Source organism: Haliotis rubra, unplaced genomic scaffold (assembly GCF_003918875.1).
Source record: "Haliotis rubra isolate DU_JTF1 unplaced genomic scaffold, ASM391887v1 Scf1003, whole genome shotgun sequence".
Lineage (NCBI taxonomy): Eukaryota > Metazoa > Mollusca > Gastropoda > Lepetellida > Haliotidae > Haliotis > Haliotis rubra.
Window position 1 is genome coordinate 178,223 of NW_025764897.1, and position 12,634 is coordinate 190,856.

Sequence of the window (12,634 nt, forward strand, 5' to 3'; positions counted from 1 at the left end):
AGAATTAAGGATAGAGACGAACAGTCAGAGACGAGGATCGGCAGAAGACAGAAGGTGGACAGAGACAGGAGAACAGACAGAACAGGACAGAGACGAACAAAGAAGGAACAGAAGATTAAGAACAGAGACGGAACAGTCGACAGGTCAAGATTTCGGTAAAGATGCGAACAAAGCTGAACAAAAGCAAAGCGAAGATGAACAGAAAGGGACAAGAAGTTGAGAAACGGAGGAACAAGAGCAAGGACAGAAGACGGAACAGACCAGAACAAGAAGGGAGTGGGAACAGAGACGAACAGTCAGAACGAGTGAAGACAGGAGACAGAAGACGGAGACAGTCAGAAACAAAGTCGAAGAACAGATTTCAGAAGACAAAATTAAAACCGTTTTCGTTCGGAAGGCAAGACGAAGAAGCAGAAGACAAGGGTGAAACGGAAGGAACAGACAAGACAAGAAGAACAGGTTTCGAGACAAGAGAACAGAACAGTCAGAACAAAGTGAAGGAACAGACAGACGAACAGAAGAAGAACAGAACAGAACAGTCGACAAGTCGAAGACTCGTCGTTTCGAAGGATGAAAGTCGACAGACAGGTTTCAAAACAGAAACAGGACAGAACAGAAGGAGTGGAACAGAAGACAGGAAGACAGGCCGAAACAGGACAGACGAACCAGAAGGAACAGAGGATTAAGAGACAGAACAGAGGAACAGAAGTGAACAGAAGACGGGTGCCAGTCAGAAGAACACAAGAAGACGGAACAGACAAGAAGTCAGAGATGGAACCACAGAACAGAGACAGAACGGACAGAAGGACAAGAGGAACCGGTCGACAGGACAGAGCAAGATTCCTGAAGGGTGGGCACGCATTAAGTGAATACCTGGACTCTTTTAATCGTTTATATTTCGAAGGTCAAATTCGTACTGGTAGAATTTATGAACAATTTAACAGGACCCGTGAAGATCCGGGTTAGAATTGATCTTCAGCAACCCATGCTTGTCGTCAGAGGCGACTAACGGGATCGGGTGGTCCGGCTCGCTGACTTGGTTGACACATGTCATCGTATCCAAATTATGTAGATCGGTGTTCATGCTGCTGATCACGGGATTGTTTGGTCCAGACTCGATTATTTACAAACCGACGCCATATAGCTCGAATATTGCTGAGTGCGTCGTAAAACTAAACTCACTCATCAACAAAAGAGATCGATTGTAGTGGTTTTAGTACTGACAGTTTTCTGAGAGGGCAGGTCATGCAGTCTGAGATTGAATGTGTAAACAATCAAGGAACAAAGTTTTCTGTCTCCGTAGTTGACCACATCAGAGTGTTTGCCTTCTTCAGAGATACGCCACAGTCAAGTCGCTAGCTGCCGCACTTTGTACACCCTGATACAGACACGCATAGCTGTGTTGAAGGCGGAGAGAGCGTATTGTCATCTACGTTGTGAGGGTTTGAGCTATCTCGGTCGTCGGCGATAGTGTAAGCAAAAATTTAGGTCACTGGGACACTAAAATACATAATGTCACAGTTTTCTCTCATAAAAAGGTCATATAAAATACTTCTGTGCTGTGACTGAAAGTATTTTCTAGGGGAGGTGGGGTAGCCTAGTGGTTAAAGCATTTGCTCGTCACGCTTAAGGCCAGGGTTCGATTCCCCACATGGATACAATGTGTGAAGCCCATTTCTGGTGTGCCCCGCCGTGATGTTGCTGGAACACCAGAAATTGGCTTCACACATTGTACCCATGCTGGGAATCGAACCCGGGCCTTCGGCGTGACGAACGATCGCTTTAACTATTAGGCTACCCGACCGCACCTCACCTTATAAAACACAGGAACATTTGGTACAAATCAAATTATGGGAATTGTATGCAGTGTATGAATTAATTTTGATAAATCACTGACCAGGAGGGCAAGTTATGTAAATATTGTTGCTACCATACTTCATCGTCCCGGCAAAATATCAAGATCAAAATGCACATCGGTCAGAATTGGTGCGATGTTTGGTAATTGAACATCCATTTGCCATTTGCAATGAGCGTGTACACTGTTTAGCATAACAGCGGCGAAGCTGATTGGATACTAGCAGAGCCTTAGCCAATCAAGTTAAACGTAACATTTGTATTGTAATGGTTCCTAACCTCTTTTGCGCAACACTATTAACATTTTTTTACAAGGCGATCTTCGTGTGACAAGAGATAATAAGTATCACGAAGCTTTAGCAGACACCTTAATAATTGACTTCACCATATTTATGTGCATTAAAAAAAGAGCTAGCATTTGGCTAGCGGGCTAGTTAGCTATTTCGAACGCTGATTGTATGCGATATCATTTGTGTCAGATTCGGTCAGGTCCACCATAAAACCTTCCCATAATTTCACAAATGCCTTGAAAGGTTTTGTGTTCGGAGTCCTTAAAAAGATCGTGTTCGAATGTACCTCAAACGTGACAAAGAGTAGACATCGAAGGGTGGAGCCAGGGGTGTAGCTACCATTATAAAAAAAGGCCCGGGCTTACACATGATTGTTTCAAAAAAGTTGGGCAAGGCCTCAATACTATCTAAATATAAAGTTTTGCAACCTATCGGGCTTACACGAGACAAATGGCTTGCTGCGCGCCTGGGAGCAGCGGAATGTTGCTGGACGTGAAAGAGATGACCATTATAGAGGTCAGGTCATCCCTTTGGTTATAATCTTTTAAACTGTTTGCTGCAAAAAAGTAGAATGAGGCTGATCATCAGTTGAGTCTGCTGTGCCAAGTTTCGTCCCTTAGGCGGGACATGATCCGATGACAGTAAGTTCGTATCCATGTTCCACCGGAGTACGATTCTTGTTTTGCCTGCGCTATAGCTTTGCTCAAAACAATCAAACTTTATTCTTTACCGCTTGGGGAAACTCATGAGCCAGTGTATGGTGTTCGCAAACCTGCGCCAGGGTTCGAACAAAGACAAGCTTTACGGTATCTCCAAGGGACGCAACTCATGTCAGAGAATTGGGCTCCTTAGAGTGAGTGAGTGGTCTGTAAATAATGGAGTCCGGACCAGACAATCCAGTGATCAACAACATGAGCATCGACCTGCGCATTTGGAAACCGATGACATGTGTCAACCAAGCCAGCGAGCCTGACCATCCGATCCCGTTAGTTGCCTCTTACGACAAGCATGGGTTACTGAAGGTTCATTCTAACCCGGATCTTCACGGGTAGGACGACTGGGCAGTAAGTGTCACTGCATTATGCAAGCATTTACATAGACAAAGGACAAATTTGGGTCAAAATTTAAAATACCATAAAGAAACATTCTCAGCCAAACAATTGATTTCGAGTAGTGCGCATGGACACGTGGATAATGACCCTGTGGCAGCCATGTTGGAAATCTGTTTAGAACCCCTTGAACAAAATAGGCTGTCGTCATTGTATGTGAAACTTCAGCCTCATGGGTCAAGTAGCTTCTGAAGAAGAGAATAATTCCTGTGTCACTGCAACAAGTTATTTTGGAATTATAAAATGTATTTCAATCTCAAACAGTTATTACCCTGTCTGGGCCCAAGTAAAGGTTCATATTGGAGTGAATGAGTTCAGTTTTACGCCGCTTTTAGCAATATCTCAGCAATATCACGGCAGGGGACACCAGAAAGGGCTTCACACATACTACCCATGTAAGGAATGGAACCTGGATGTTCGACGTGACGAGCGAACACCGTAACCACTGGGAAGCGGATCTTGGATACCAACGAACGAGTACGAATTTGTATTCATGACTTGTTTTAGTTCCGACAATCTAGTGATATCAGAGCAGGTATCCACATCAGGGTACAGTCACGTGTAATCAAGCAGGCCCCTGAACACCTGATCCATATCGCTATCTCGAACGACCAGCAAAGGTTGCTGAAGACTAATTCTAACCAGGAATACCGACATCGCAGACAATAAAATTGGAACCTTGACCTTCATCCTGCCTCATGGTAATGCTGATATGAATCTAAATGGACGTAACCGTTTCGAAGATCCGGGTTAGAATTGATCTTCAGCAACCTATGCTTGTCGTAAGAGGCGACTAGAGGGATCGGGTGGTCAGGCTCGCCGACTTGGTTGACACATGCCATCGTATCCCAATTGCGTAGATCGATGCTCATGGTGTTGATCACTGGATTGTCTGGTCCAGACTGGATTATTTACAGACCGCCGCCATATAGCCAGAATATTGCTGAGTCCGGCGTAAAACTAAACTCACTCACTCTCAGTTTCGATGATTTGTGAGTATGTCTGTGTCTTTACCGTGTACAGCACCTGAACATACACTTGGCTCGCAGCAACAGCCAGATTGGACTTAGTGGCTGACATGGTTGATGCATCCGTAGTTGCATCGATCAATGCTCATGACGTCAACCACTGGCCTGGCCGGTCTTGACTGAATTACACACTGTTTGATCATTGGCAACTGTTGCACTGAGGAGAAATATAAATACAAATATAACCTTTCAAATATTATAGGACCGCCTCCGTGGTGTAGTGGTTAGAGCGTCCGCCCGGAGAGCGGAAGGTTGCAGGTTCGATCCCCGACTGCGTCATACCAAAAGACGTTAAAATATGGTACTTGTTGGTCCCTGCCTGGCGCTCGGCATTAATGGGTACAACAAGGACTGGTCGGCTCAGAGTCAGTATAATGTGTCCGAGTGGGGTATTAGTGCTTCACTGCGGCATGGTATCTCAGTGGGCTAGCACTATAAAACCAGCTTCAGTCTGGGCTAGTACAAGCAGCCGCACATACACATACACACGCATGCACGTCATCATATGAGCGAAATATTCTCAAGCACGACGTTAAACCCAATTTCACCTCACCTCACCTCAGGTATTATAGACCATTATTTAAAGAGTCCAGGACCACATGTGTACATCGTGTGTGTAAAGCAAATATCTGGTGTCCCCCCAACAGGATATTTCGGACAAATTACTAAAAGTGGCGAAAACACTCATTTAAAATGTAGGTTCCTGATTCTGCTGATAGCTGCTAACTCATCCATGGTCTTGGCTGTAAAATATAACACAAACAAGTCTTGTTCACTGGTCTTTTATTCCGAGAATATTGCACTCAAGTACATGTGAGTTACGTTGCAGCTCTGCGGGTAGGCTACTCGCAGACAGAGGCACAACATAACGGATAGTGCTGCATGCTGTACAGACTCAGGAGGAAGCAGAAGGCCTGTCGTGACAGTCTTGTCTCAGGTCATGGTCATCCGGATAGCGGGGAGGTCAGTGGGTCAAGGACAAAGACAATTCCAGAGGTCAAGGACAAAGACAATTTCAGATGTCAGTGGTTCAAGGGTAAAGGTTGATTATGGATTATCTTATATGGAATATCTTAAGCATCATATTGTTCTTATTGAGGAACAAAAGGCATGGTTGTGATAATATTGAAACTGACTTAAGTCTAGATGAACAAAGATCTGCAAAATCCAGCTGAACGCTAGCATTTAGCAGGACCTACCCTTCTGTGGTATAACAAATAGTCAATCTTAGTTACTAACCTACTACCACTGCATTATATTTGGGCAAAAAAACATACATAAGAACAGCTGAATGTGATGCTTTCTGAGTGATGGGTTACTGCTGCCAAGCAACATCCCAACTTAAGTTAGGATACCCACTGTAAACTTCAGATTGTCTTAGCTATGTCTTCCAAAACCAGGATACCTAATCTGCAATGTCGCAGCTGCTGTGAGCTCTCTTCTGTTGTTTCCACCCATCAGGAATGAACTTCCATGCCTAAATAAGTCAAAGCTATTCACACCTTCCCCATTTAATTTAAAGCCCATTTAATTTCAATTTGTTTTGAAGGGTATGTAATATAGGTCAAGGTCAAGGACAAAAGTCAAGGACAGCCAATGACCATGACCTTCACAAGATGAAAGACACAGGATCTTGACTGTCAAGGACACTGCTTGTATTAAATTCAGGTGACAGATATATACATGACTGTCCTGATATACATGCTGAGCTGGCTCACTACATTGTACAAAGCGTCTACGTAGATCCATATACAACTGCTACTCACTTAGCAAAGTCACAATGCATGTATATTGAAGAAACAAATATCCATGTACATTATAAACATTTATCCCACACTAAATATGCAAATATAATGCAGCGAAAAAAAGTAAATGTTATTCTTGAAATCAGTTGCCCGACCAGTAGGTACAGAATTGATAGAATGACAGAATATTTGGGTTGCATACATCTTTTGAGAATAAGCTATTCGTAACTTGAATTGTCTTTTATCACTCAGACTGCGGCGTAGGATGCTCTGAAGATAAATATCATATCTAAGGACCCACAGCAAAGGCATTGCAGTTTATATATACATATCCAGGTAGTACATTTGATATACACCACCTACCTAGCTAGCTACAATAAACAGTTTCAGAGTATGTTGTGTGCAAAAATTGAGTTATTCACAGAATATTAAACATATATATATAAACAGGGTGCATCGTTATGACTGAAATGCTGCATCACTTCGTGTATATCATCACATCCATAGCCTCTTCTGTCGTTCAGCAAATGGTACTTCTAATATGCCTAGATTAACTATTTGAAGATACTTAATGCCTAGTATAAATATATTACACTAAAGTTCTATTATATTGGTATAAAAATAAATGCTGAAGCGACAATACATGTTTCTTAAAGTTATAAATCTTTTTATCTACTTTCTTCTAAACATCATTCAAAGGTGTATTCTAAAACAAAGTTTGAAATACCTCACAACTGAGGTATTGAAAAGTTGCAACATGAATTGTCATGGAAGAATACCTTGGTTAAAAATGAAATCCATATTCACTCCAAAAGAAAGACAAGCGAAATGAGTGAGTGAGGTTGGTACATTTTTAAAACGCATTTCAGCTACATCCCTTCCTGTCTGTGGTAGGAAAGCCTAAAGTAATGCATATAATAAGTTTATCACTTTGGTTTGACCCACAAACACCTCACCCTAAGATGACAAACCAAGAATCACGATCAGGGAGAATCTAGCATTGAAACCCACTGTCATCAGATTCTGGCACATCTAAGGGAGGTAACTGCACACAAAACTGAGGCACCTTCAATAACAGTGCCACAACGTAACCCTGTGGCTTGAATAACACAGCCCCCATTGATCATTCAAAAGAGACTAAATAGTATTATCAAAGCACCACAGTTCTAACCACACTTCTCAACAGCCCTTGTAATTAAAGAGATGAAAATACTGTACATACCTATTAGCAAGATGAAGGACAGACTGACAGTTGTAACACACAGGATACATATAACACTGGAATCACTAAGAACAATGTCAATACAGAGAGTTTCAAGTTAAAGCTTGGAGTTAAAGGGAGATAACTGGGTTATAAGCAGCACATTGATTGCATCTATGAAGTCACAACCAGTAAAGTTACAATCTTCATTTCAAGAAACTGAAGTCCTTAAACTCAGTTGGGTTAAAAATTCTTATCTTGATAACCAAAACTAATTATATTTTCAAAGGTGGCTTCAAAGTATTTCTCACAAATGTAACGATATTGATGATTGTTTTGAAATGAACATGCAAGCAAATATATAGAAATCGACAAGCAGAACATTTTTGTTCAGTGAATTGACCACTGACCATGACATGAGGTGGTAAAACAATTTTTTCTACACATATGACTGTCACTGGATCATGACTATTTGGGGAGGGATATATTTCACTGAAGACTAAGCACACAATTCCATGAAATCTTCTCCCCAAATCTTCATTTTTCCAACTTTTTTGTTCAAAATACATGTATACTTTCTGAGAAAAAAAAACTAGCCCACGTGATTTCATGACCATGATGTTGCCTTTTCAACATTTCTTAAAGTTTGGAACAAAATACAGAGTTTAGTTAAAAAACATTTAAAAAACATTGTTTCTACCATTGAAATTCTAGTTTTGATAAATTGGATTACGAAATGATTGTCTTTGCCAAATTATGTTCATTTTTGACAAGCTTAACTACAAGTGCAAAAACAGTTGGTAAGAAAATATTATCTTTGAATACAGCAAGCTTGGGCATAATCTGGCGGATGTCATTTTTAAAGTATATGATCTTTGGGTTAAACAATGTGTCCATGATACATGATACATATATTTCTGCATCGGTACAGTGGGTGAGTATGGTTTTACACTGCTTTAAGCAAAATTCATGCAAGATCATGGCGGGGGACATCAGAATGGGGTGTAGCATATTGTACCCATGTAGGGAATCGAACCCGGGTCTTCAGCGTGATGAGCAATCGCTTCAACCACAAGGCTTCCCCACCTCCCCTTTATCGGTACAAGACCATATAGTTACTACACTAAATTATTTACTACCTGTGCAATGATCCCTGTCAAATATCGTAAAATGTGTTATTAGTTCTTCAAGTCCACTTCTTAAAATACCAGCTACAAACATGTCTACAGGTAGCTATTCCTTTTGAACCTGCTCTTACATATCAATATCCAAGAAGAAACCAAACAATCTGACGTCAATATGTGTATCAAAACATGTAACTTATCAACACCAGTGTATCGTGATACAACTGTACAATGAACTAGCCGTATCGTTTCACCCCCATGTAGCAAGATAAGACAAAAGTAACACAAATATAATTGTAATAATATGGCATCTTAAAGGAAATACTGAAGGGAGAAAATTTATATTACATTAGATGAAATACATTTACACGTTTAAGGCCTGTCATCAGTTTCGAAGTAAAAACGACGCCCCTGCTGAAAACCAGCATAAAGACAGCATCTTGGGAGAGAAGTTTTCTGTCATATGGTAAACTGTGTGACTTATGCAATTTTGTATAATTTGAAACATTTTTTAAGAATTAGTACACTGAGTAAACAAAATATCTATTTTATGTGAAAAAGGTCATGTGGTAACTTTTCTGTATTTTGACGTTAGTAGACTACCTTCTATAATTTGTAATAGGTCTTTGGAATTAGTACACCATTATACAAATGTTTTATGTTAGGTGTGTACATGAGCATGAAAAACTCTCAAAATTCTACTGAGGTAGTTAAAGCAAAGCTAGGGTTGAGACAATTGAGAATTTGGTTGCCAAGCAACCATTTAAATAAAAACTAACAAAAACAAGATTGAGCTGAAGGAGTAAAAAATTCTAAAGACTTGCACCTCTCATTAAACACAAACATCAAAGTTATGTCATACCTATAAAGCATCTGTTGACAGCCGTCTAAGTAAACTTAGGCTCAGTATTATTCGTTACACTGCTATACTGAGTCTAACAAAACCTAGTAGAAGGTCGCATCAGCTAACCTTTTGGACTGACCAATCAGCTTACCAAATCGCAAAAGTAACATTCGCACATACCGTTCGAATCTTTACCTAAAAAACTAATGCTATTTTCCGCATAATCGCACCTGAGTGATACACACAATGAGTAAACAGTCGCTGAAAATAGCGTTTTTATCAATATTCAAGGATGTCATCTTGTGAAAATATAAGCATATAGTAACCATGTCATTAGAAACCCAAAAGCGTATATACTGCAGGTCAAATATTTGTGTTTTATGCGGATTTTCGTTTGTTGATAAGATCAGTGTCAGCGACCAGGGAAGATAAAATCAAAAAACCGTTTTGTAAGTCCTGCCGAACCCTAACAAGTAGTCGTCGTCTGATTGGTTAAATCTGTTCGTCCGTCTCGCGTTTGACTGGACGGTCACAGGTCGCTCAAAGGTTAGCTGACGCGACCTTCTACTAGGTTTTGTTAGACTCAGTATAGCAGTGTAACGAATAATACTGAGCCTAAGTTTACTTAGACTGCTGTTGACATCAACAGGATAACTTGTGTACTTGAGCAACAAAGTTAAAAGTAAAAGCAGTTTCCTAAACATCCCCTTGCAACCTTAGACACTGACCAGGAAGTGTTCGACACTGACCAGGAAGTGTTCGCTACTGACCTTGCTATTCAGGCTGCAGATGAACTGGGTCTTTATTGAACAGTTTTTTTCTAAATTCCAGAGCACCTTTGGAAAAATATACCGACTGCTTGACATTATCAGCGGACTGAAATATGTTGTTTTGAGGCCAGACCAATTTTATTTCTTGTTTTATGAATCCGCCAGTCTTATTTTTTCAAGAATAAGACAAAAAATAAAAATTAATTTTCCCCGCTCAAAAATAAATTTTAATGGCCAAAATTATAAATGTGCAAGATGTGTTTTTTGATTATTTTTGGCCCTGTTTACCAGTACACTTCATAAATTGCCAAAAGTAAAATACTTTTAGCTTTCAAAAGGAATATTACTCTGACTGGTGATTTTGATTTTGATTTTTGTTCGCTCCTGCCTTTAGGTTTTCTGAGGACAAAAATCCGTAAAACAAGAAATAAAATTGGTCTGGGCTTAATAAAAAACAAAACCAAGGTTTTCCTTTGCTCTTGAAACAATGACTAGAAAAATACTCTTCACCAAAATTCCCTGGGTTATGAAGAATACTAAATGGTAGGTCCTTTTTAAAGCACAAAGGACCTGGCACTGCAACACCAACACCTGTGGTCCTGACAGAATGTGTAATTAAAGTATTTGTCACATGAGAACATCATGCACTGAGGCTGTTCTGTAATGAGGATATTCTTCACAGAGGACATTTTGCAATGAGGACGTTCTACAATAAGAATATTCTGCAGTGAGGATGTTCTGCACTGATGATATTCTGCAGTGAGGATACTCTGCACAGCATAGGTTCTGCATTGAGGATATTCGACAAAGGACGTTCTGCACATAGGACGTTCTGCACATAGGACGTTCTGCAATGAGAATATTCGGCAGAGGACGTTCTGCAATGAGGATATTCTGCACAGATGTTCTGCATAGGATATTCTGCAGAAAACAGCAATTTCTCTGATTTCAGGTAAAAAAACAACTCATTCCGCTAAACTTGTAAAAAAATAAATCACCTGACATGTAAGCAATTGTAAAAGTGCATCCATTGAAAAAGCCATTGATGGACGTATACTGGGAGAAAAACAAACCAACCCCAAAATATACTGGACTTGCAAGTAAGCAACTGTAAAAAGATATCTGTAAGAAATGCCATAATTAGCCATTTTTCTTCACAATTAGTGATATGACATCCACATAAAGTATGCAGATGAATTAGTGTGCAAAATTATGAAAACTATGATGACAAAATAATAAATATACCTTACATGGTTACCAAACAGGTTTCAAATTAAAAACTACAGGATTGTCCAACGGGTGCGATCAGCGTCCTGCAGCATTAATGTTTAATGCTGATGTTGTATCAGTTTGAACTAAATGACGATCAATGTGAAATTAATGATTAACTGTCACAGAAAGGGCTGCATGTTTTAAATTACCCTGTTAAAGATGGACAAGAAGGCAAAGTATTCAATTATAAACATTTCCTTCATCATCCCACTAAAAATGAATAATTGCAGGTCTTAAAGGGTAATTTTATCCATGTCTACATTGAGAAATATATTTTCGCATTAACACCGATATATGCCATTTGAAATTACCCGGTAGTGGTGTTCCGATTAATTGAAATAATCAAAGATTGTTCGCAGTGACCAGACGACCAAGCAATCGATCACATTTTCTCATAATTGAACACAAACAAGTTTGGAACTACTGTTTTAGTGTTTGAAACTCCTGACGATGGAACATATCTTAGAAGTTGTCAGGGCCTGAAAGCATGTTTAATTCTTAGACAACTCACTTCATTTACTGAAAAGTCATGACTGAATATTTCTTGAAGACTCCAGGAAGTTTATGTTCATGATATGTATTAGTCATCACTTTAAAGTAGCAAGTTGCATCATTTTACATTTGATGTAATGAACCAATCATCAATTGTGAGATTTCAACAAATTCCAAATACTATTGTAAATGCCACGCGTATTGCTAGAAAATTTGGGAGAGCATTGTAAATTTGGAGTAACTGTTTCATTTGTAACAATGTGTTATTATCTCAACCCTGGTTAATTTAACTGACAAATCAACATACATGTGAAACTGCTGAATTTAGAAAAATAAATCATCCTTTTATCAGTGAGTAAAAAGTGCTGCTTTCAACAGCATTTCAGTACATCATATGTTGTAAGTTAAATAGGGAAAGAAAGATTTAATTCATGCAAATTGGTCACTGTCCACATTATTTAAACTTGTGAACACATAACCAGGGCAAATCCCATTTAAACCCACAACCTGCAGATCCTTGTACAACAAAGGGAGATAACTCAGAATAGCCAAATATACCTTAGAACCTGGGCCCAGTTCATTAGATAACTGATCAAGACACATATCCTTAATATGGTGATACGCAAGGTCTCAAATCTATAAATAACTGATTCGAATTAACTAAAAAGAGACAGGAACCTAAGAAAAGCACCAAAGACAAATAAAAACAAATTGCACAAAATATTGGCACAAACAAATATAAATGACTAGACGAGCAAAAGCAAAACAGAGTATTATGCAAATAATACAACAAAAAGAGCAGTGGGACTGTGATTAAAGCTATCCTTGATGCAGCAAGCACCAAGCTCGTTTCCATGACGATATTGTGGACATTGTGCTCGAAAAATGCCACTCACTAACTGTAG

At 39.5% G+C, this 12,634-nt stretch overlaps 1 protein-coding gene across 1 annotated transcript; it reads left to right on the forward strand.

Annotated features, from left to right (window-relative positions):
• The first annotated feature begins 161 nt into the window (after positions 1–161).
• LOC124267391 (luc7-like protein 3) lies at positions 162–686 on the forward strand. The gene has a single exon (XM_046702303.1). The coding sequence runs from the start codon at positions 162–164 to the stop codon at positions 684–686; it is 525 nt and encodes a 174-aa protein (XP_046558259.1).
• The last annotated feature ends 11,948 nt before the right edge of the window (positions 687–12,634 follow it).